Source organism: Embiotoca jacksoni, unplaced genomic scaffold, assembly GCF_022577435.1.
Source record: "Embiotoca jacksoni isolate LCO1_2020_lvr unplaced genomic scaffold, fEmbJac1.0.p SCAF_11, whole genome shotgun sequence".
Taxonomy (NCBI): domain Eukaryota; kingdom Metazoa; phylum Chordata; class Actinopteri; family Embiotocidae; genus Embiotoca; species Embiotoca jacksoni.
The window spans coordinates 10,956,679-10,983,726 of NW_027185241.1; the positions used below are offsets into that span (position 1 = coordinate 10,956,679).

The 27,048-nt window shown below is 39.5% G+C and overlaps 1 protein-coding gene across 1 annotated transcript in view; it reads left to right on the forward strand.

Moving 5' to 3' along the window:
* The first annotated feature begins 8,168 nt into the window (after positions 1–8,168).
* Positions 8,169–27,048, forward strand: part of col14a1a (collagen, type XIV, alpha 1a) — a 128,101-nt gene continuing 109,221 nt past the window's right edge. The window contains exons 1-3 of the mRNA XM_069143154.1: positions 8,169–8,555; positions 10,260–10,375; positions 21,332–21,448. Of these exons, the coding sequence (XP_068999255.1) occupies positions 10,282–10,375; positions 21,332–21,448 (211 nt within the window). The 5' untranslated portion in view covers positions 8,169–8,555; positions 10,260–10,281. The remainder of the gene's footprint in view (positions 8,556–10,259; positions 10,376–21,331; positions 21,449–27,048) is intronic.

The window sequence follows — 27,048 nt, forward strand, 5'->3', positions numbered from 1 at the left end:
ATATATCAAATTGTGCTGCAAGTCTGATAAACATAGCAGATAAATCACTGAATCATTATTTTATGGCTTTGTGAAAAATGTGCACCTTATTTTTACCTATACGGGACAGTTTTGTCATCAACAACACCGCCCCCCCCCCCATACACACACACACACACACACACACACACACACACACACACACACACACACACACACCACCCACCTTTGCTAATCTGACCATCACATATTATTATAATAGACCTTATCACATTAAACCACCACGAACTCTCCTCCCTTTATTCCTCCGTTTATTCATCTGTCCTTTTATTCACATGTTCATTGATTAGCTCACCAACCAACCTTCACATCGCCATCCATTCGTCTACACATCCAATCTGCTGTGTGTATTTCTGGTAAGTGTATAGACTGATACATACACACAGGAAATTAAAAGCCACAAGACAGAAACCTGAAAGCCTGCTGGACTTTGTTTTTGCTTGAGGGAAAGATAAAAAGAGAGAGAGAGAGATCAGGGTTTTAAACATTGAAACCATTTAAACATTTAATCCATCAATTATAAAATGTTTACTTAACAATACAAAGCAATTGACTTTTAAAGTTTGCAATACTATATGTTTATATTTTGAAATCAGTTAGTGTGTCAGAGCAAATGTGTGGCGAGCAATAATGATGTTCTGGAGGAGTGGTGAGCATTTGAATTTGAAAATTTAGCTCTGTTTATGGACCCTCGGAGAGTAATGTGCTGATATGACGTGACGTAGCTCTGTGAATACAGAATCCCTGTCACACTGCCAAAGGTAGCAGTCTAAGTGGGGCCTACGTGCTCCAAAAGCCTGGGATCAAAGTGCTCACTGAATGGCACATGTTCCTGTATAAGATCATATTTAGGTTTGAAAAGCCCAGTTGGTCCAATTAAAGAAGCACCAATACAAGCCAAGATCAAGTAATTAATACATATTAAAAAAAAATCCCTCTCGTCACGAGACATTTCTACTTAACTCTTTTATTTTGGCAGCCAAAATAAGAGAGTTAAGTAGAAATGTCAGGTACACTGAAAGCAGTTAGTTTGGGCTTTAGTTTCACAGACAAGAAAAACACAATTTCTTTCCATTTCTATTGTAACTTTACTCTTTATATTAATGTTGTCTTGATTATGGATACAAGTTTTGAAAATTCTCTTTGGATTTCATCACATCAAACACACAAACCTTCAGACCTGCCATAATGACAAAATTAAAAAAAATAAAATAAAACATACTTTTTTGTTGCATCTGCTGGGATTGTTTGTTGCAAAGATCAAGAAGGTCTTCAGTTTTCTCTGGGATCCATTTTGACATAGTTTTGACATGCACGTGCTGATTATAGCTATTTTACAGGTGTGAAGAGTGTTTTATGGATCCTTTCCCCACTAATTTCCCCTGCTCTCAGTCTGCTATTGCCTGCAGAATACCTTGAGGTTATGACTTGCAAATTTCTCTGAGGCTCAAAATCTGCTGGAAGAAAGACATCTCTCAAAAGACACTACATTTCTTCATATTAAAGATATGGTTTCAGGCTATTATTAAATTTGTATCATGCTTTCTTATGTGATTTGTTACATTATGACAGAATAAATAATGTAGTACCAGGAATATTAACTGGAGCAGTTTAATTAGCTTCTCAAGTGTGACTACTACCTTGATTGAATAAAGGTGATCAGTGTTGTCACTTGTGGGAAATAAGGAACCTTTTGAATATTACCTAGAAAAAAAAAATAAAAATAGACATTTGCACTCTTGGAAAAAAACCTGTTTCTGTGCTAACCCAGACCGATGGACTGAATGCCTTTGAGGCATGATTATAGTGTTTTAAAGTGAATTGTCTCCTGTCCTTCCCTCCCCGCAGGCGAGGAGCTCAGGACAAGTCACGGCGAGCAGAAAATTTGTTAGCCGCCTGCCAAATGCTTCTTGGGCTGTGGCTGCAAGCTCTGTCAATTTGGCTAGCTACTTTGGCAGGAAATCACCTTTTGCTCATACAGCATTTTCTTTTTAAAACTTATTTCTACAAGGAAATGATGGGGCAGGAACATTTTTATACCACATAAGTAATGGAGAAAAGTTATTTTTCAAGCTCTGATTGGGATGCAGGCTGGGAGTGACAGAAATGTCTTTGCTTTGCACCATAATCTTGGAATCTATACCTAAAAAGTTGCTTCATTATTTCCCGCAGCGATTCTGCCTGTATTTCTTTGCTGTTGTCCTCATTCTTTGGCAGGTATAATGTCCATGTTCATAATTTTAGTCTGACATGTTTGCATGCTAATATTTACTAATTAGCTTTAAACTCACATGCTGAAGGTATGATGGCTTATAGTGGCATCTGAAGTGAGCTCAATGTGGAGACAGCTCTGGTCTCTTGAATGCCCAGTGCATGTAAAAGATACCTTTGGTCATGAGTACTTAAACAGCTGCCTGCGGCTTTGAATAGGTTTTAAAATAAATATTGGTATTTTCTTGAATAAATCACCTCCACTCAAGCGATCCACCATGAAAAGTTACATAATGCATCATAACCATAAGAGCTGTCGGGCTAACGTTGCTCTGAGAACGGCAGGCCTGGTACAGATGACAAGCTGGCTAATAACTGTGGCCAGTGGGACTAATCAGAAGGTTGTGGTCACTTCTGTCTGCTGCTGCCCTCATATTAAACTGCTGCTTGTTATTAACACAGAGCTCAAGAGCAGTGTGTGTGTGTGTGTGTGTGTGTGTGTGTGTGTGTGCGTGTATGGCCTTATGTCAACTCTATTTGAACTTGTCCGGGTCTTTAGCGTGAACTTATAACAAATTGTGTTTCTACTGCTGGTTTAAATGCAGTTTATTGTGACAGAGTGATCTGGGTTGTCTGTCAACGTGACAGAGTGCTAAGCCCCACGCCTCGGGTTATCACTGCGTCTTAAAAATGTAGGGCAGGGGGCTTCAGGTGTGTGTGTGTGTGTGTGTGTGTCTGAAATGGAAATAGAGCAGAAAGTGTGGGATGTCTTTGTTAAATGTAATATTAAGTGTTTGTAGAGTGTGTGTGAGATAGAAGTGGGAAAGAATTTTGTTGAAGTGTTGCATTAGTGTTTGCGTGGGTACATGTGTTTGTGCGTGTGCGTGCGCACGCTTGCATGCAGCTGCCGTGCAGAATCAGATAAAAAAGTAAAAATCACATTATTGCAGAAGTTTTTAAATATATTTTCATAACATTTTTGAAGGCATGCAACTTTTTCATATCAATAACAGTGTGAGAGAATTTGCTTCTCTTTCGCTCACTGCTGATTGATACCGTCCAACAAGGCTTCATCCCTCACCCACTTCAAGCTTAAACATGTGTCCTTATAAACACGCGAGTAGGTTCCTGTTTCCTGGGAGAAAATCCTCTGCTGTACAGGAAATAATGCTTTCTCTGTTTGTTAAAGGAACAATGGCGGCTTGTTCCTAACAATTATATTTAGGATAGAGGAAATACAAAAGGCTGTGGTGTCGTTTGATCATTTTTATTATTACAATGTGTCAGCTGAGTACAAACAGGGAATACTAAACACCTGTGGAAAGACTGCTTATTTCCACAGACAACACCAAAATCAAGAAAACAATTGTTGCCAGCATTATTATATTACAGGTTCCTCTCTAAGGTGCTATACAAACATTGGAGGTAAAATATGAAAGAGAAACTGTTTATTTTATAAAAGAAACATTGTTTTGTGCTGATAACACTTCCCTAAGCCTTTGAATGTCAGCCCAAATGTATTTGTCAGAATAGATCAAAAGTTTTGAGTTTTTATCGTGCTGTCTCACCAGTCTCACAGTGCTGCAACCATCATGTTTTACAAATGTGAGATCTGTCGCATATCACCTGCATAGTCACACAGTCACACAGCTGAACTAAACCCACACAGATGTTTCTAATTCCTTAGGTGTATCATGCACTGTTGTTGAAGGTTAAGAATTGTTACACACTTGCTTGTTAAAACTTTTTTTTGTGTCTGCAGAGTTTTGTATGGATGTGATTTATGTTCTTTACTCAGTAACCTTTAAAGTTAAATTTGCCACTAGGAAGGAAGAGTCCCTGCAGTGTTTTGCAGATATTTGTTGCTGTCTTCAAACTTCATGAAGCATCACGGTTGGACCATATGGCGCAGAGCTAAATGACCCAGAGATCAACTCTACTATGTGAGTGATGCATTTATTCAACAGAGCCTCATTTGGGTTGGGCAGCGATGGTGGAAATGTAGACAGAAGGAGGATGAGCAGATTAGAAGTAGTGTGAAAAAGAAAGAGGGATACAATAAAAAAAAAAGAACAGAATAAATGAAAGATAAGATGAACAAATAGAGAACATCAAGAGAAATGAGTGAAAAAGGGACATGCAGGGAGGACAGCAGTTCGGTTCATCCATCGGGCAGGTCTTCAGGTCTGTTGGCCTGTGAATCTATTGAGAGAAGCTGTCAATCAAAACCCACCAGGGACTGCAGCGACTCAGAATATAAAGTTAAATAAAAAAAATGATTCCCCATTATTGTTGGTGTAAATCACAGTTTCAGCTGTGCACATTTTAGCTGAGCTTAATTGGTTTTTAATGCTGTCTAATTTAGTATCTGCAACTGATTTCTTATATTTCTTCAATACTAAATTATTCACAACAGAGTTCCACAGATAACAAGATCATTTCATGTACAGTAATTTGCCGTTGTTCCACCACTCCTTAGACTACAGACATTAGTGTAAATCTGAAGTCCTAAATGTGATTTATATTGTGACCTCCAGCTCTACCACCACAGCAGCAGCTCTATGAGGCTGTGGTGCCGTGAGCTAAATGCTAACATCAACAGGCTAACAAGCTCACAATAGCAATTCTTTTTCTGTTTCGCAGGAATAATGTTCATCATGTCCATCATCTTGGTCTAACATATTAGTATGAAGACATCTGCTAACTTAAACAGTAGGTTCGGCTGTTTGCACAACCGAGGCTAATGGGATGGAACAGAGATGGTGGAGAGGAAGTTTAAGAATTGTCTTATTAAGAATTAAAAGGAATAACCAAAGTTATTACAGTTGATCCTGAGGCTGATGTAAATGTGTGTACTCTTAGTCACATGTCATGTAAATTGTTGACTTTTTTTTACATCTGACCTACAGATAAATACTCAAACAATACATAGCAGCAACATATTAAGAAAAAATTAAAGATTTTTTTCATCATTTATTCAACAACAACAAAAAAAACAACCAGTTGTTTTAAAAGAAAGCATACCTTTGGCATCAGAGGCTAGTTGTTCCCCAAAGCAGAAATATCTTATTAATAGAATAAACTGAATTCACTAGATGACAGATATTTTTAATCTATTACTGATCAAAATTTACTGACGTAGTAGTTTTATAATAACTGTCTATAATTTGTCATAGCTGTGCACTAAACAGGGGAGGAGAGCCAAAATGAGAAAGGAAATACTTGATCACATAAAAACATAATTATGAGCAACATTACATTTATCGTTCCAGAGGTAGAGCTGATCATTTATCTTAATACAGATTTGAGGTCACAACTTCCAACCCTAATTGTGTACACTCACTGTGGAGTGGTGTCTACATGGCTGTATTTGTTTGGTGTGTGGTCTGCTGCAAACGGGCAACAGATGAAGGGAAAGTGGACGACAGAAGGACAGGAAGGGAGGAAGAGGCTGAAGGAAAAAAAATATGAGGAGTGAGGGAGGGAGGGAGGAGGAGGAGGGAGAATCCTTATCCAGCTGATTATAGTGCTCATGGCATCTGGACAGTTGTTTGGCTAAAGTGTGCATTTGTGTGTGCATTTGTGTGTGCGTGTGTGTGTGTGTGTGTGTGTGCGTGTGTGTGTGTGTGTGCGTGTGCGCGCGTGTGTGTGTGTGTGTGTGTGTGTGCGTGCGCTCCAGGGACACACCTGGAGTGTTGCTATTCAGTGATTCAACTCAGTCTGCCACTGGCACATTTCACCAGTCTCTTGTTTCCCATGACACCCCGCCCCCCGAGGCAAGTCACACAGTGTCTTGAACAGCAGAGGAGCACAATGTATAAACAGGATTGTAAAGTGAACTCGGATCTTTTTTTCTCAGCTCAAAGGAAAGACTGCTGGTGTTGACCCATCCATTGAAATGCTTACTTTAGTTAAAGGGAAGTGTTCTGCATTTTGGGAAATTCTGCTTAATCATCAAGATTAAATGAGTGACACCATGTTCACACCTATATGAACAACAGCTGGTTAGCATAAAACCTGGACACAGCTGGTCTCGCTAACAACCCAACATAAAATCACAACTTGTCAAATTTTATACTTAAAGTTCTTTTTACATTTTTTTTTTTTTTCTTTTTTAATCTTTAGACAGAGCCAGTCTATCTTCATGCTAAACTAAGCTATATATCCTGGCTGTGGTTTTTATTTTCAACAGATAATGGCATCAGTCCTTCTCATCTCTCAGCAAGAATGTGCTACATTTTGCAACTTCAAGCTATTCATTGAAAAATGTCAGCTCATTTTATCTTCAAATTTTCTGATATATTGGACAACTTAATGGAGGCTACAGCCATAAAACTCCTGCTTTCAATCATCTAGAGCCTGATAGCTTGTTAATGTAACAGGATTCCATAAATCACATATACAACATGTAATTCTTGGACAGCAGTGTCACCAGTAAATATTTTCAGTGATGGAAGAAATATTCAGATCCTATACTCAAGTAAAAGCACAGCAATGTAAAAATACTCCATTACAAGTAAAAGTTCTGCATGACAAATCCTACTGCGGTAAAGAACACAAGTACTGGTTTAGTCCCTCTGACTGATATCTTACCATGTTTGACATTTTTAGATTATCAATAGTGAAGCATGGAGTGGAGCATGTTACTGTTGTAGCTGATGCAGGAGGAGCAAGTTTGAACTACTTTATATACTGTTTTACATCCAGGGACAGCAGATAAATCTGAGGAGTCATCAGATAATTACTGAGAGAGGAAAGAAGAAAAAAGTTCTGATATACAAATCTCTTTTCAGTAATTGGGCCTTATTTTAACCTTTGATTTTTTTGACTGATATTGGATCATTTGCATTTTTTTTTTTAAATGAACCCCTGTGAGAAGTTTAAAGGGAAAAATTCTGGTGGAGCTGTTAACAACTCGTATATCTGAAATATGACCGTGACATTGCTTCTTGTAGGGTGTCAAAAGCCTTACAACGAGCCAAAAAGTTGAAAATCACTGGTTTAATCTTAAACAATATGTTGTATTGTCAAAGCATTGTATCGTCCATTGTGTCAAATCTTTATCTTAAAACTTAAGTTTTGAAATACATGCAGTGGAGTAAAAAGCGGTACTTCTGTAAATTTAGTACTTTCAACCTGTTTATGAACAGCTTTGTCAAATTTAAACATTCAATGGTTAACCCCGAATGAACAAAGTTTAACTGAGCACTCAAAGGCTCACTTTCTGTAGCTTTACTTTGAATAGGCTGAAGTTCATTTAAAAATGTTTGGTTTTGAATACGATTTTCTAAATCTAGCAAATAAAATAACATGACTGCAGTAAATCTCTTGAATCAGAAAAAAGTCGTCGAGTTGTGAAGTTCTCTGTCTTTCAAGATCAAGTCACTAAAAAAAAAAAACTCCCAAAAGGTAGCTTGATTGTTGCTGTGCTGAAAAGAAGTAAAGCAACCCACTGCCATGATAGGTTTCCGGTGATTTCTCAGGTACTTCATGGACAGAAGTCGATCAAAAATGACTTTACATGTGCATTTTTACCAGAGAGAAGAACTGTGAAGTTGAAATGTCCCGTGTGGCTTTAGTCAGATTGTTTCTTTTGAAACTTTGGAGCTGAGGTGAAAACCTGTGTCATTGTGCCTTTAACATCAAAGCTGGGAGAGCAGCGGGGCATGGTCAGGCACCTGCTCCGAGCGCAAAGAGCCATTTTCAGACGGACTTTTTTTTTTTCTACAAGTCAAACTCACACACACACACACACACACACACACACACACACACACACACACACACACACACACACACACACACACGCACACACACACTCACACACACACGCACACACACACACACACACGAGTCTCAGTAATCATTGTGTGGATCCTTTAAAGCCACAGATTACGGATATGTCCTCCACGACAAGTCCCGTCGTGACCGCAGAGGCGCACATAAAGGGCCCCGAGAGGATGAAGCCGATTTGAAACCTGCAGGTTGGCAGCGGAGGATTTTGCGCAGCGCCGCTGGTTCGCGTCTCTCTCTCTCTCTTTCTCTCTGAGATGAACCCGGGCGAAGGAAAGGGTTGGGACAGGGAGGGATAGCCGGAGGGAGGGATGGCCGAATAACGAGGAGAGAAACACCCACTCCGGACTGACCGAATTATATTCGGAGAGAAGGAGTGAGAGAAAGAAAGAGAGAGGGGGAGAAAGAGTAAGAAGAAAGAGACGCGCTTTGGGAGGCAGCAGCAGCAGTCTTTGGTATTCAGAGGATTTCCTTTGGGGATAAAAGGACGCTTTGAATTGATGACTGGAAAGGTGAGAGGCGATTTCATTCATTGTGTGTGTTACCGAGTCGGACTCAGGTGCACGGCGTTGTATTTCTACGCAGTCAGTTAATTTGAATAAATCTGATTTGACCCAAATCTGGCTTAAAAACTTAAATCAAATCAGTCAGCAGCACTTTGAAATGATCAGTGAAGACGCATTTTGGCTGCGGGCAGTGACTCAAACTTGCAGGCTCACATGCAGGTGGATAAATGGTTCAAAACTTTAAAATAAATATTATTTTTATTGGGCTGAAGAACAGGTTCCTCCTAATGAAACATGTAGCTATTTTTTCTCTTTTTTTTCTCCTTAGCTTTTAATTCTCTTTCTCCTTTAATTGACGCGTGTGTACAGGGTCATCTGCGGTCTTCCATGCAATTAATCGCATTCCGTTTTTGCGCAACTGTGTCCCAAACAGCCTTAAAACAAAAGACAATTTAGCGAATAAACTGCTTAATTTTAATGAGGGTGACGCCTTAACTCTGGTTTTCATTAACCAATTGCAAACTTGCCCTTTGGATTGCAAGAAAGAGGACAACACACAAGAGAAACTTTTGCCCCTAATCAGTCATCTTGTGTCATATGGATCACGTGAGATCGGAGACTTCTCTAATCTCCGTTTAGTATTAATTACCTCTCATCTCTCTGTGTGTGTGTGTGTGTATCATTGCATTTTGTGTGTGTGCTTGAGAAAGACAAATTTCTGTTTAATACTTTTCACTACCTTCCTCATGTCTCCTGACTGATCTATAGAGGGAAAAAACAATCCCATTTCCTGGAGTATTTTACACTTATTGATATGCGTTGTCATATTTTTGCTCTTTTGACACTGTCTGAACTGAAGGAGCCAGTCGTTCTTTGAATACCACCGGGTTACCTCCACATCAGTGAGAGATTCAGTCTTGAAGCAACTTTTGTTCCACATGCTGTTTTATTCATACGACTTCAAGAGTGAAATGATAAGATGTCTGTGTGTGTCCATCCTCTGCTTGTAATAATGAGTGGGAGACTGGAAAGGAAGGCAGAGAGGTGGTGAAGGAGAGGATCAGGGGAGGCACAGAGGTGGAGGAGGGAATAAAAAGTGAAGCGTGAAAGGAGGAGAAGAGGCAGCGGAGGAGAAGAGAGGTGCTGTTGTGTTTGCTCCTTTTGGTCGAACAGTGGCATTCATGAAATGTTGCCTCTCTGGGCTGTCAATGAAACTGCTCTCCCCCATGTCTGTCACTTCGCCTGTCCACCATCCTATTTCTCTGTGGCCTTTTGTAATTCTCTTCTCTTCTCTTCTCTTCTCTTCTCTTCTCTTCTCTTCTCTTCTCTTCTCTTCTCTTCTCTTCTCTCGGACAAAGTCCTCCACTGTTTCGCTCCCGGCCTGCCTCTGTGTAGGCGGGAGGCTCTGCCGCTGTTCTGTGGTCGGTCTAGACTGGCAGCCTACTGCTCTGTAATTGTAAAAAAGTGAATCAGGGGATCCTCTGATCTGATTCCCCTCAGACACAGAGAACTGATTCCAGATCTGTGACTTGGAGCTGTGTGGGCAAGGTGGGTCTTGTTGACCCATAGAGTCTCTCTCCAGCTGAATGGAATTCAGTGTTTCTGTCACTGAAATCCCCCTTTCTTTTGACTTGTATCTGCCTTCTTCTATCATTTATGCCCTCATTTTTCCTTCACTTTCTCAACCCGTTTATTTCTCTCTCTATGCAGGTTTAGACTGCTGGTTGTGAGGATGTTGTCAACTGGACAGATCAGGTGGTGTTCGTGGGCTCCACTGGTGTTACTGGCCCTCAGTTCCTATTACCCCAGTAAAGCACAGAGTCAAGGTAAGTACTTTATCTTCTTCTCCAATCATCTCTCTTCTTATTCTACTTCTTATTCCACTTCTACCCCGTCGCCCTCTCTTGCCCTGATTTCACAGGGCCCCTTTATCCACCCTATCCAAGTTTTCTTTGCCTTTAGGTCCTCCATCTTTTTTAAAAACTCCTCTGATCTGATCCCCTTTTTCTACTCTTCTTTCTCCCCTCGAGCCTACCCTCACCTCTTTGACCTCCACTATCTCCACACTCCTCTCCCTTTCCTCACCTGACCTCACTGGTCCACCTCCTCCACCGTTTTCCTACCTCATTCCTCCCTTTGTTATCTCTCTGTTTGACGCGCAGACTCTGTCCAATCAGGTCACATCACACTCATGATCATATCACCTTCATATCATCATGCCAGCATGACAACACTTGCATCCCCGCTGCCGCTGCCACCACGCTTCAGAGGGGTTTTAATAAGTGTGCTGTAACAGTGTGCTTCATGCTGTGATGATTTGCTGTGCAATGTGCTGCACAATATATAACACTCCAGTGGGCTTTGCAATTAACCTCACCTCAGCAGAGCTGATTTAAACTGAGCCTCATCAAAATGTGGGTTGTTGTCTGGTTTGTGCAGTTTGACTCCTAATAAGAAATACACATTTGACTTCCAGTTGAGCACATGTTATTATGTCATTCTGTGGCTATAACAGCAGATTGTGTTAAAATAAAACAGATGTGCGTTTTTCTGAATGACACTCAGATGTTCTGCATCAGATGAATACCTGTTGATGTGGTAATTTTCAGAGCTACAATAGTGGTCCTATTAAGTCATGTGATCAGGTGAGAGGTGAGCATCAGGCGACAGGTGTTGATTGTAGGATGCTTTGACTGAGAAAATTCAGCTTATTCCAACAAATGGATCCACGATCTCTAAGCTGGATCTTACGGCTGCATGTGTGTGTGTGAAAGCTAAAATGTGTGTGAGGGCATGTTGTGCATGAGTTTGTGGGAATGTGCATTTGCCTTTGGCAGCTTGTGCAGAGGGTAGGACCTACTTAAAACTATCTGGATAGCAATCATATGAAAATGACCCAGAGGGACACTTAAACATTTAGCTGACCTTGTGTGTGTGTGTGTGTGTGAGAGCATGCATATGTGAGTGTGTGTGTGTTGTGTGTGTGTGTATGCAGCTCACATTTCTTCCAAGATGTGGAGTTAGAGGAGCAGTGAAGCAGCAGGTCTTGATTAAAGGATCATTACACAGAGTCCCTAATGTTGTTTAAAATTCATAAAGCACATAAAGCACATGTGACATAATCATCAACATGTTTTTACAGCTAAATTAAAAGATTAATTCTGCCATAAAAATGCTTAATTCATTGAATGGTCTTCCTAAGGTTACACGGTGGTTACAAAGGTCAGCTGTTGATTTTAAGTCTTGAAGATTTCTCTTCACTTCTGTGTCACTCCTTCCCTAATTCAGCCCTCACTCTTTCCCCTTTACTCTCTCCCTTCATCCCTCTCGCTTTGTTTATCCTCTGTTATTTTCGCCGTTTGTCCAAGATGTTTTTGCCTGGTTTTGATTGGCAGTTCCATAGGTCACATTTTTCATTGCAGGCAGACATTAATGAGAGGTGAGACAGAGGTGTGACACCATAAATTAGGCTGGGATTTGATCCCAGTGAATCACAGCAGAACATGGATGACCTCCCGGACACTACGGGAGAGTGCCCTGCTCAATCACCTCATTAGGGAGCATGTGATAGCCATTCATTTTTGCCCGATCTGTCCCTGTAAGCTGCAACATCTGGTCACAGGGATTTGAGTTTGAGGATTAGTGTGTTCTACTCATGCAGGATGTTTGTATGTACAGTACAACACAAATGTCTGGATATCGTCTGGAACTCCCACCAAAGGAGGGAGGTTTTTTTTTACTGCAAGAAATATAGCAAATGATCTGGCCAAATAAATATCACTTTAATCCCAAGAATATGACTATATGACTTCATTTACACATAACTTTATCCTCTAAAGCGATCTATTGTCACATGACATGTGTCAAAACGTATTTGTGTGACACTGTACAAGTTGCACTGTAAAGTCGGTAGTGACATTTTGTGAAACCAGCCAACACGGCACGAACTGATTATAATTTAAACAGAATTATTTGTCTTCAATGTTGTCTCCTGCAAAATAAAGGCTCATATAGATGAATACAAATTTTCTTTGATAAATATGCTGAGAAGAAAATACGATTTTTTTACACTTTACTGTAGGAAATGTGACTTTCTTCTCAAGCTTTTTCAGTGTTCACAACAAATAACTTTTTCTGATATCTAACCAAGTTCTGTCATAGTTTGGACTTTGTTTTTGTTCTGTAGTCTTTACTTCAGCTTTGTGTTTCCTGTTTTATTTTGAAATCACTTACCTCTTGTCTGTTTTGTCTTACTTCTTGCCTTGGTGTTTTTTTCCGGCCTGCTGTAGTACTCACCTCTGTCTTATTATCTCATCAGCACTCTGTGTATTTAGCTTTGCTCCATTTTTGTATCAGTTTCTCATGTCCGGCCTTTATGTTTTGACGATACTCTTCGATTTTTGTGTCTCTTTCAGTGTTCCTGTAAGCTTTAATTTTTACACCTGTTATTCACTCTGTTTTTTGACTTTATCTTTTAGTATTCAGTTCAAGGCCAGTTAGTCAGTTCGTTTTTTTGGATTCAGCCTGTTTGGTTAACTTTTCTTTTCCTATTGGCGTGCATTTGGGCCCTTCTTGACTCTGAGATATAACAACTTCTTTGAGCTTTCTTAGACTTCGACATTTATCGAATGTGGATATATGCAGATATATTCATTTTGACTGTTTGTAGATGCTTTCAACATAAGCATACCAGCATTTTTGTGATACCACTTTTAGACAGCAGATGTGCATATGACACGCGTTCACTCAACATGTGATCGACGTGCGTTAGATGAATTCAGCTGCCTCCCACCATCAGCAGTCACTCCAGGCTGTACTTCCAAACACTTCGTTAATAAACCCGCAAATCACACTGGATTGCATTCTCCCTGACAGAAGTTAAATTCACCTCTCTGTCCAAATGTCCGTTGAGATTGTACTTATAGGCACAGCGGTGCTTTGAGTTAAATGTAACATCAACATACAAACATGCTCACAAGCTGATGTTTAGCAGGGAATAATGTATTTACCAAATTCAACAACATAGTGTAGCAGCTGAGGATGAAGGGAATATCATTAGTTTTGCACGTATTTGTTCATAAAGTTGGAGGAAGACAATTGTCAAGATATTTCAATTTAAATCAAAAATATGAACCTTAAGCGATAGCGAAAAAGTAAGGAGATCACCAGAAACATTTCGATTTCTCCTCTGGGGACCATGAATGTTACAGTCAATATTTCATGTCAAAGCATCCGACAGTTTTTGAGATATTTCACTTGATGAGCGAACACTTGGGCCTGCTGCTAGTGCAAAATACGCCAACGTGTCTAAGTAGAATTTAAGTAGAATTAATGAAGTGGGGAAGATAAATGTCTTCAGAAAATTCCACTGCAATACAGTCAATTGTTTTTGATTGGCCCAACAGACAGATAGCTTCGCCGTTCACTGTCTGGCTTCCCAGCAGTATTTCCCATCAACTATCATTTCTAAGTTTGTTATAATGTACTGTATATGAATCTGATTTTTAGGAGATAAGATTTGGACACAATATACAGTCTGTGGTGCACATGAAGCTCCAGCTGCAGGTCTCTGCTCCTCTGTGTGACCTGTGGGAGCGGCCCTGATACTTGTCTGCAGAAAGGGAGCAGTGTGCAACAGAGTAGATTACTGTTGTTTTTCTCCCTGGCGGTTTCTTCAGCATTAAAAAGTATTGAAGAGGGAAATGTAAATTTTGTTCTCTGCTTCAACAAATAGATGGACGAGAGATGCCAGATGGTGCTGATGGTGGATGTCTGGCACTGTTACATCTGAACTTTCACTTCAGGGAAAAAAAAGCAGTTATTAGTAATGAAGCAGTTATTCATTACACTCAGTCCTGGATTAGGTAGTCATTGTAAAGATGCTAAATGTGTGCTTGGGTTGTTGTTGTTGTTGTTGTTGGTGTGTGTGTGTTCGCATGTGTGATTAAAGCATGCATACTTAATTACTATGATTGATTTTGTTGATCGGCTGACAGCCCAGGTCAATACCGTGCTTCAGGACATATCGCTGCAGATTATGTGCTCCAGAGCACATTTTCAAAGACATTGCAGTTTTTGTGTATGTGTGTGTGTTTGTGTGATAAGTGTGTGTGGTTAGAGGGCAGCCTGGTGAATTAGTATGAGTGAAAGTGTTGGCCAATAATTTCAGTTATAATGAACAGGGAGAGAAGCCAATGATGAGAAATCATTTATTCATAAACAAAAGAGAGGATGAGATGGAACAACCTGTTCTGAATTTAAAAACTGCTAAATTATCCAAACCTCGACTGCTGTCACCTCGCCACTCTACTGCTGTTGATGGTAATCCAGCTTGTCATAATCATCAGCCACTTTAGACTAAATGGAGCATTGAATTTTAGGAGATGTGATGTGCAGGAGGCACACTGATTTTGGCCCATTGTTATTGTTAGAGCATGTCGATAATGTTCTGTGATTGGAAATAAACAAAATGAACTTAATGGGGATATGAGCTGATGAGGAGTTTTGGGAAAAAAAATTAAGGTTCGGCAAGGATCGTACAAACTGTGTAAATGATTTGAGCACAATAGCCCGCGGGATATCCAGTTCACTCTACATCCAATATGCATGCATGTGCATACAGCATGGGCACAAACAGTCAGGTCAAGTGTAAAAAACATGAAATAGAGCATTTTGAAACATAGATGTGTTTCCTAAAATAATAGAGAAGAATAGTGTTTAGAGCAGGGGTGTCAAACTCATTTTAGTTAAGGGGCCACATACTGCCCACTTTGATCTCAAGTGGGCCAGATCAGTAAAATCATAGCATAATAACGCATACATAACGACAATATTTCTCTATGTTTAAATTATTGGTGAATATTTTTGGATGATAAACCCTATTTGAAGGTCTTTCTACAATAAACTAGAAACATAAAGACCAAAAACTCAGACATCAGCCCACTGTTTATCTGCCTGGGCTCTCCTCTGCGGATTCCCTTGCTTTGTGACGCATTTGACGTCAAACGCGTCACAAAGCGAGCAGCGAGCGCTGCTGCCTGTGGCAACGAGCGCTTCTGCTTCCAGAGCAGACATCGCATTTACGCTGTTTTTGAAGCAATTACTGGATTGATTAAAAAAAAATTACAAAACATTTGTACTCATAAACCTCCATATTCTCATAGAAATGCAATTTATGTCTTTCTGTAATTTTCACACTTAGCAAAGTCATCCGGCGGGCCGAGCTAGACCCCCTGGCGGGCCGGATGCGGCCCGCATGTTTGACACCCCTGGTTTAGAGCCTAGTGAATGAGGGTTGACCAGATTTTGTAGTTTTTTTATTGTGTAAATTGTCTGTTTGGATCCTGGTTTCCTGAAATACCTGAGAAAACTAGTAGTGCTTCCTGTTTGGAGTAATATTTAACTTGTTGCTGCATTTTTTTTATTGACTTAAGTCAATGTATCTTTAATGGGGCGAACTTTCGAACACTTGACTGTTCGCCGTGTAGCTTTAAAGACTTTTTCCAACTTGGGTCTAAATTGTGGAGGTTATTTATCAGTTGTGATAAAATGCACAACTTAAAGTAACCGAATCATAACAGATATTTACTATTGAATGGGTAATACTAATATTGTTCAACTTCATTAACTAAAAAGTTTAATTCAATGTGCCCATTTTCTCTCTGTTCGACTACATTTTAGCACTGTTATGCTGTTAATTACTATAGTTTAGATTTTAAATAATGTATTTCATTTATTTAACTACATATTTAACTAACTTACATTTTAGTATTAATGCCAGAACTGTTGGACAAAACTATACAAGTAAGACCCAATTATCCTGTAAACTGAGGGTGTGCCATATTGTATCATTCACAATGATATTGGTGCAATTTTTAATATCATTTAAAAATGTATATTGTGATGATGGTAATATTGTGACTTGTTGAAACAAAGTTTGTCATACTGTTATGTAGCATAGAAGTATGACGTACACTATGTGCGAAACATATGCACAGGAACAACAAGTGCAGGAGTTTGATCCAAAAAGAGCAACTTCATTAGTGTCGAAATGGTTTGGTCACAAAAGACCATGAATACAACACGGTACAATGTTAGTTTTTACTGATTATTTGAAGGCAAACTGTTACCTTAATGCTGACATATAAAACTATAACATTTATCTTTTGTGATATTATTTTAGGCCCCACCTTATTGCCCGCCTCTACTTTAAAGACTAATCTAATATCTTGTCTGTATGTTTCTATATGTATCAGCAATGACCAAAACTGTCTGTTAGAGTAGCAGACTCTAAAATGTAAAAACTGTCCTTCCTGTTTAATGTCAGTCATCTCCTACAGAATTAACCCAGTTGTGTTTTTTATGGTGATATTTTTGTTTAACAGTAGGTTGGCAGGGGTGCAGAATATTATGGTGTCTGGGGATGGATCATGCAACACAATTTTAATATTCAGCCCGTCTTTAAGAGAGATTTGACACACACGCACACGCACACACACACACACACACACACACACACACACACACACACACACACACACACACACACACACACACACACACACACACACTGTAGCAGACAGATGAGTGTTGAGGGAAAAAGGCATCACTTACACAGGTAAGCAATGAAAGGGAGGAAAAAAGGCATTAAGTCACTAAAGCAGGAGTGGAGGGCAGAAGAAGAGAAGATGGGATAAAAGACCAGAAGAGAAGCGAAGATGCGAGGAAGAAGGGCGTTTAAACTCAAGAATAAGAAGAGAAGATGTGATAAGAGAGAGGAGTGTTCCAGGAGAGCAGCAGAGGAGATAAAAAGAGCGGAGAGGTGGAAAGAAAAAGACAGAGTGGATTTGGGTTAAGTGATGTCTCGGTGAACAGAGTAGTTCTTGTACAAACGAAATGCCGACCACACTGAACGGTGCGTGCTGCAGTGCTGAACAGGCATTAAACACATGCGTGCGCACACACACGCACGCACGCACGCACGCACGCACGCACGCACACACACACACACACACACACACACACACACAAGGCCTCATACACACTTCCCCCCATCTCCCTCATGTACAGTATCTTATGGTGACAGCACAAGCCAGCAGTTGTCATCCTTAAATCCTGAGTATAAGTGAAGCGACTGCAGCCTGAATCCTCACAGTGGAGTCAGTACCAGGCTTATCTGGAGAGGGAGGAGGCGGAAACCAAGGAATTAAAAGAGGGAAGAATAAATGAAGGTGAGGATGTGTAGGAGAGAAGATACAGTAAGAGAAAGGGTGGAGGGGGGGGTCGACTAAACATACAGACATACTGTTAGTAGAGAGGAAAGAAAAGACAAAGGCTGGATGAGAGGAAGATAAAGATGATGGGAATGAGAATGAAGAGAGAGGGTAAGTAGGAGGTGGAGAGGGGAGGAAAGAGGGAACTGGCAATGAAAGGAGACACTGGGAAAGCCAGAAAGCTCAGAGAAGACAAAGGAAAGACATGAAGCGAAACATGACCAAAAAAAAAAGAAGTGAGTTGAATAGAGAGACTGTTGAGGAAGAAAGGAGGAACAAATAAGTGATATGAAGAAGAGAAGGGATAGCATGGGAGAGAAGCGGGATGTAAAGAGGCCAAATGATGAGCCAAATCAGGAGACGGAAAGAGGAACCATGCAGAGGAAGTTGAAACAGAGACAAAGACAGATGGGAGGGACGGAGAGGCATGAGATGAAGTGAAGCAGAGGACTGGACAGCGAGTATTTAGTCATTTACCAGGAATCCCCTGCTAGCTTTCACCGCTCCTAATTCTGGGAAGTCATCTTGTCTCAAACTGGGGCATCAAACTGTGCTTGTTTCGCTGTAACCCAGATAATTCCAGTTGGTACTGGGCCTCCAGTTAAAAGTCTTTTCTGGTTCCCTGTTGAGTCAGGAGATTAGTCAAAGTCTGACTTGAAATTAGACCCAATTCAAATTAAGATTCAGCTGCACAAGGAGACAGCGTGTTGAATGTCGTTTTTGAAAGGATTTGTGTAATTCTCACACTGGTGGCATGTCATTTTTTTCATTGAGGCTTCAGTGACTCAGACTATTTACTGGACCTAAATTTGGTCCATATTCATTAATCATTGTTGCTGTCTCTTGTATTGCCTCCAACTTGGAGTTGTGGACATTCATTCACAACATAAAAGAGGCTTGTAGCTGGCTCATTCAAGTTTTACTTACGTTTTTTTTTTTAAACATATATAATTCAGTGGGTGCATGTGTGTTCATTGAAATGCAAAGCAAAGATCAAGATATTCAAGGCAATTTTCATCTGCTTATTAGTACCCTGTCTGCAAACTCAATTCACCTACTATCAAGCACACTAAATTATAGCACAGTAATAATCCACCCAGCTCTATCACACACTTAAATTATTCATAGATTCTTATTGTGTGGTGTAATTATTCCGCTTCATCCTATGCATTTTGAGCATTTGATAGGTAGCATAGTGTGATTACTTAAGAAAAGAAGCAAGCCAAACATAAAACTGTGGAGTGCTGCACTGTGTCTCTGCAAAACGATCAAACAGCATCAGAAGATCTGACGAGGAAAAGTTCAAGAACTTGTTCTCATTTGACAACTTGGGACTGGATTCTGTTTTGATTGGCTTCTTAAAGAGTTGACTTTAGCTTAGGAGGTAACGCCATGACTAAAATTTTAAGGATTTTCAGAAAGATGAAGTTTTGAACCTTTCTACTTCCAGTGATAATTGATTTTATCAGAAAAAAGGTACAAAATTTAAAAAATTCAGGACTGTACACTATATTTTAAGCATGACACCTTATTTATTATCCTAAAAGTAGACTGAATCTACAGTGAATGTAACTGTAAGTGACTCCACTTAACCAGAGTTTTTTGTATAACTAAGAAAAAAGTTAAAAAAAAAAAAAAAAAAAAAAAAAAAAAATCACACTGAGTGTGTAAAGACAACTTGGAAACATCAACATCATCTAACATGTGGTAATTAACTAGGCTGAGCCTTCAATTTATAACTTTTCTGCTTATAATAACACAATTCAGAAGTTCCAGGGCTTTGTGTTTATGGCCTTTTCCATTGAGAAAGATGGATGTCTGTTCTCATCTGCGAGTGAAAATCCCGATCATTACACCTCAGGTTTGTCAACATCATGTCACCTACATTTGTCATGTCTTTCTTCTTCACTCCTGATGCAGTCTTTACATGTCCGCACTCACTACTGTAAATGAAGGACCCGAGTCAGGGTCGGTAAACTGAAAGATGATTTGGGTCAGCAGCTAAAGTGTGAGATCCTTCAAATTTTATTACCTCTTAAAGAGATTCAATGACATTTAACATTTTCTGCAAACGGATAAACTTCCAGTGGGGGAAATTAGTCAAAATATGTCAGGTTGTCTCAACATTTTCCTGACTCAAAAGCTGTTCATATGAGACAAAATTCCCAAGAGCCTATCAATTAAATAGTTGTAAATTTTTTTTTATTTGAATTTAAGTCAAATAATTGAAAAAAAACAAACAAATTAAATCAAGGAAAAAGCTACAATTGATTATAGCTATACTGCGATTCATTCAATTTCTTCATCGACGAGGTACTAAGAAAAATCAATACATCGCATTAATCAATTAATTTGCAACCACATCTACATATCGAGTATTAATCAATTCATTTGCAACCACATCTACATATCGAGTATTATCCTGACCCAAAAAACTGTATGTATGCTGGTCTACTGTATCAAGTGTAATCAATTATACAATAAAATAATCATATCTTTTGAAGGATCCTCAGTTTCATGAGTTTAAAGAGTGCTGACAGCTAAAATGGCTGTAGTAGTAGTGTCATCAGATTTATGGATGACAGCGTCCCCTTCTTTCACAAGCTAACATAGAATAACATAGAAAAATGGTGATATGTGTCGCAGACATAAAGGTCATGTCAGCGACTTTTATTTTCATCTGAGGTGAATTAGTAGTATTCCACATTCAGGTCTTCGCTGTTCTTGCTTTCTGCTTTAGCTGTCTTTTTGTGTGTAGATTAGAAACAGTCAAATTCTCTTCTGCTTCTTTACCACACTGTGATTGGACAAAATGTGCTGTCTGTGTTTGTAAGAAAACACAACATGTACCAACAGACTCATGCGGAGAATGGCTGCTTTCACCGTTTTTTTTGGCCATTGCAGATCTGCTTTCATTGACAGGGGGCTGCAACGTGTAATGAGCTGCTGAGGATGCTAATGTACACCAATTATTTCTCCCTTATCACAGATGGATACACAGTTAAACCTACATACACTGGCACAGACACAAACCCTTGCTTTTTTTTGTATTTTCACTGGTTTGTAAAAATGCATTTATTTTACTTGTCTTTCCTTTGAATGAATCCTGTGAAGAGAATTTGACTGGAAATAGTTTCCTCTAAATCAGTTCCCTTTCAAACCTTTTTCATGCTGTTTTGAGCTGAAGCAAACTGAAGCTGAGCTCCACTCCATGCTGACCTGCTTTATTTGTGGCTCTAATGGTTGAGGGAACTTCAAAATTGAAATTCACTCAGGCCTTTCTGTGTCCTTCTGTCCAACCATTCATTCATTTCCTCTTTAACTCACTTTGAATCACAGCTTTTGGGTCTGGGTTTTATATAATTCTTGACTTTTTCTCTTATTAATACATGTTGATTGATGGCAGGTAGCTTTTTAAATTAATGTCATTTTCTTTCACCAGCATATCATTAATTTCCAATGAGTCCTTTTCTTTATTGAAGGTGACTTAACTGTAAATTTGTTTTTCAGTTCCAGCTCCGAGGAGGCTGCGTTTCAAAGTCCTGAGCTCAAGCATACTCCTCGTTTCATGGAAGGAGCCTAAAGGAGACTTTGACAGCTATCTGTTTCTCTACAACAGTATACCAGGTAGGCTGTTTTTGCACATGCACAAAACACATACACATCAGGAAATGAAAATACTTCTATGCCAAAGAAAAGTGAAACTTAACTTTGAATTTAGGAGGAGGGATCCCATAATGGCTTGGATTTTCTGTCTGTCAGGAAGGATTATGTATTTTACTTCTTATCAAAGCTCCTTTGAGAGGATTACACTCTTGAGAGATGTGGACTACTCAGAGTTTGTCCTGCACCTCTGCCAAATTTGAGACAAGGGAGTGTTTTTCCTGCGCATGTGAAGCCTGTCAGCAGATTTTTAAAAAGAGGCCTGATAGGTGCACAGGACAATAGGACCTATACCAAGTCGTGATGAAGTTCAGTTCAGGACAGCTGAATGACAGTGGCGGCCATAGTGGTCATTCATTCACCATTAAATTGCTTTATAATTGAATCAACGTATAGGCATGATGGACACCTGAAGTCCTGCTTTTAACTGTTTAGAAGTCAGTCAGTCAGCACACACACACACACACACACACACACACACACACACACACACATGGAGCATGACCTCATCTCTTTTAGGCATTCACAGTGTAGCAGTAATCACCCTAATAGTAATCAAAGTGCACCTACATTTACACCTCCTTCAATTCAATTCCTTCACTATGGCTGCACCGCTGCCCACATTTCTCGTTATTAATGCTGTGCTGAACACTGCTGACAATTCTTTCACAGCCAATATAAAAATTAATATGTAGAACTGAATAAGCACTCTGTAACATAAAACTTGTTTCTTGCAAACAATGCTTTGTCAGAGATGCTTCGACCGACAATTTCTTGCTGCGTCCGACAGCTAAAAAGAGAACTAAAACTCAAATTTATTGCAGCTTTCTCAGGGAGGAGTGCAACAGCAGCTCGATGGCATTCAGCAAATGCAGTAAAGAATCTGACTTTTAAAAGTGTCCTTGATCTACACTACGCGGTAAATAATGACTTTGATGGAAAAAAAAAGGTATGAGGCCACATGAACCTGTCCTGTGTCCTGATGTCCAGTATCCTCTGTGCCTTAGTGTGTTTTAGTCAGATGAGTTGAATGACAGGCACATTAAAGCTTACTAAGTCTGTCTGAAGTGCCATTGTTGAGAATAAAACACCCTTTTAGATCACAAAGGGGGCTGTCACACTAGCAGCTAACCTTTTGGCTCGACATAATATCCTTTTCTTTTCTCATAAGTTTAAGCAAATAGTGAAAATGGATAAGGATTCAAGTTTAAGGTTGAAGCAGATGATTCACTTTTTCCCCCAAAAATGAGCAATTTAAAAAAAAAATTCTTAACACTTTAATTAATTCAAACATTGTCCCCTGTCAGTTTTCTCCATTATCAGGTTTTATCCTTGTGGATAATGTGACCCATGTCTCATTGCATCAAAACGTATTTAACTTTAGCCTGTTTTTCTCTGTCCAGTTTATTTGCTTTTCTCTGACAGTACATGAATAAAACTAGACTATGCACTTACTGTCTGTTCAATAGTCTGCCAACTATCCTGAAATTCAAATAGTTTGTGTTGTGTCTGTGTGTGCACACATAATTGTTTGTTAGTTATTAGTGCCAGGTATCTATGTGTATTCCTTTAAATCTCAGTGGAGATGAAGCCAAACCAAGCTGAAAAAGGTTTCAGTTTCTATAGTGTACAACTGAAACTTCAGTTGCTGAACATTTGGAGGAATCATTTGGGTATTGGAAAGTGTGTTTGCTTCTCCAGCAATGAAATGTACCAATAGTGGAAACCAGTCATGATCCCATAGGTTTATCATAGATTGTGTTGCAGTATTGCCAGCTGCACACACACACACACATATATATATATATATATATGTATATGTATATATGTATGTATGTATGTATGTATGTATGTATGTATGTATATATGTATATATATATATGTGTGTGTATTTACTGCAGTACTTAACGCAGTATAAAAACAACAATGGTGGGGTTTTGTGTCATCCATACAATAAAATATTTCTAATGCAATTTTTTTTTGGGGATCAGATTCTTTGTAGTATTGGTCAACTTTTTCATGCCTCAAAATTTATCTAAACAAGTTCTGCTCAGTATTGAGTAAACTTCCTATTGGGAGGAATGAATGAGTGAATAAGGGAGTGAGTTTGGGCAACCAAGATCAAAACCTATATTTGGCTGGACCATGCATGAAATTAGAGGACTTTTAATTTGAAAAACAAAACATACAGGATGTTGTTGCATTGGCTGACCTCATCAGACAGTCATGTATCATTTGACTGACCAAGGGTGTAGTTTTGTCACTCAGCAGATTTTTTTTTAGAGTTCCTCCCACTTTTGCAGAGAAGCCAGAAAGCTGCTCGCTGACGTTGAACAGTTAACCAGACACACATTTCCAAAACTTACAAGTCAGTCTTCATCCATGAAGTCTGTTTTCCTGTTTTCTTTCAATATACTGTTTGAAAATACTTCATAGAAAAGAAAAATCTCACCTTTGAGTCACTTATTCAGGTGAGTTTTTTTTAGTTTCAAACTGTGAACTGCAGATATGGTGGTTGTTATATTTCAGATACAAGAGGCAACACTGACCTTATCCCCCCACTGGAAAATAAAATTCAGACTCACATTCTGCAAAGCTGATGACGTGATTAAAATTGAACTTCAAAGAAGAAAAAAGTCAAAGACTGAGGAGTGTAACTTCCACTATGATATTTGGTGGGTGTAGGTCATGGATTATATCAGAAATAACAGTGGAGACATGTTATGAGGTAGAAATGAACAGGTTTTTAACATCATACTTTCTCTCAAGCTGTGCTATTTATTGTATAACTCATCATTAACTCACTCATTTTAGTGTGTTATACATTATGGTCTTTGTCTACAGTACTTTTGGCTTTCTTATAAAGTTGTTTGCTGTTGCTTTATGCATGTTGTTAGCCACAGTAAGGAAAAGGAACATGACTGTGTCTTTTCTGATGACACCAGGTCTTTTTTACATTTGTTATAAAGCCTTCATGTTAAGCAGAGTGCCATGAAATTCCAGCCAACTTTTTGTATTTATTCTGGTTTGGAAAGCAAGTAAAGCATCAGTAGTTTGGCATGGATGTCAAATATTATTTGATATTAATTAATACTTAATTACTATAGTATATGAGATGGAGAAATTATGATTTTAAGGAGTTGTCCACAATTGATGCACGTTGCTACTCATGAAAGCTTTTAGATATCATAGAAACAAATTGCATTTATGTTGTTATAGTTAAGTCAGTGTTGAGCAAATGTTCTAGGCTTTAAACCAATTTAAAGGATTAATTCAGCATTTTGGAGGAATGTATATATGTGTTCTGAACCTGACTGATGGTCACGAGCTCTGGGTCATGACCGAAAGAAGGAGGTCATGGCTACAAACGGCCAAAACGAGTTTCCTCCGTAGGGTGGCCGGGCTCAGGAGGGAACTTGGAGTTGAGGCGCTACTCCTTCACGTCAAAAGGAGTCAGCTGAGTCGGTTCGGGCATCTGATCAGGATGCCTCCTGGGCGCCTCCCTCTGGAGGTTTTCCGGGCATGCCCAAATGGCAGTAGATCCCGGGGAAAACCCAGGACAAGCTGGAGGGATTATATCTCCCAGCTGGCCTGGGAACGCCTCGGGATCCCCCAGGATGAGTTGGAAGATGTTGCGGGGGAGAGGGAAGTCTGGGTCAGCTTGCTTGGCCTGCTGCCACCGCGACCCGACCCCGTATAAGCGGAAGATGATAGATGGATGGATATATTTGTTGGATGAATAAATATACACCACTTGTGATAAATATACGCCACCTGTGCACAAATGCAATTTTTCTAGTTTGCCAGGCAGTGAGCAAAGTTCCTGTGTATGTGAAGTGCAGAATAAATGATATAACTTTTGTGTTGCTACAGCATGTCACCTAATGCCTTCTAAAATAATAAATGGTAAACTCTTTGTGTATAAGTATTACATAAATAAAATACAACATATTGAAGCTTTTTGAGATGCTTGATGGTGAGTTTCTCATCTTAGGAGACAGTCTGATTGGCTGATCGGCTGTGTCTGCCTGTTTCCCGTTTTTCTGACAAGCTAACTGCCATTTTTAACACACAAATGTGACAGTAGGTGGCCTTTAACACCTCACATTCAGTAGTCTTTAATCGTTTCAGTGGGAAATGGAAATCAGGGAGGATGATTCATGCACCTTTTGTGGTAAAGAATGAGTGCCAGTTGTTCCCATGAAAACGTCATGTAGGCTGATTGGTGAGTCACAGCTCAACCCAGCGTCCCTGTACAGAAGACAGTTACAGCGTATAACTGTTTTGATTTTAAATGAGGACTCCCACCTATTTGCAGAGTGAATATCAGCTTCTTTGTTCTGAATAAGGGTTTACAGTCCCAAAGTACAGAACAAAGCAATATAAAAATATCTTTGTCCCAGCAGCCTTCACTCAGATGAAGTCGGAGCAACATTGCACACACACACACACAAAATAAATTTTTTTTATTTTTTATAATCTATTCTATTTTTAGTTGCTGGAACCTTGAGCACTTTTATCAAGGTTGTTTATTGTTGTTTGTAAAATGTGTCAAACTGGGTGCTGCAAACCAAATCTACCTCACGGGTACAAATAATGGAACCTGACCTGAACCTTTTAAACAAGAGATTCAGGTGAAGTCTTTGTCACCTAATACATCTATTTCAGTCGTGAAGGAGATCTATATAGGTTAGAGAAGGTCTGGAAATAAAGTTTTGAAGACATCTCTGAGGAAACTGAGACATGAACTCTCGGTGCTTGCAAAAGTTGTCATATGACGACCGAGTGAATGCCCTTCAACTGGAGTCCTGATGTTTGGTTGATTGATGGCGGTTTGTTTCGTCTGCACAGACTCAGCCCTCAGTTTGTGCAGTTGATCAGTGCACCTGATCTGCAGTCGCCTTCAAGAGGATTTATCTCCCCCCTCCCACAGGTGTCATTAGTCATCAAATGGCGGGGACAGAAGAGCTGAGGAAGACGCTCGTACACACACACACACACACACACACACACACACACACACACACACACACACACACACACACACACACACACACACACACACACACACACACAAACACCTTATTGATGGCCAGATTGATTGCAGTGTCAAAATTAAAAGAGGGCGATAATGCAACCTGTTGGCCTGATGGAGATTAACATCTGAGTCGAGGATACACACACACACACACACACACACACACACACACACACACACACACACACACACACACACACACACACACACACACACACACAAAACACAAAACACAAAAACACAAACTGTTTCTATATGAGGATCAACAGTTTATTTTTAGGGGCAACTGAAACTAATCAAAACTACCTCTGACCTTTTACTCTGTGTCTAAGGGTCAACCACTTCCAATAGAAATAAACAACAACAAATTCACTTCGAACCCGCAAAAGAACTTTCTTTTTCTTTTTGGTATTTATCAGAAGTCGAAGAACAATCACACAGAAGCACATCCGCAGTGAAAAAAAACATTACGACCTTGAAAGTAATGTTTCCTTCTGCTTCCAGAATGCAGAATATTAATCAGCTG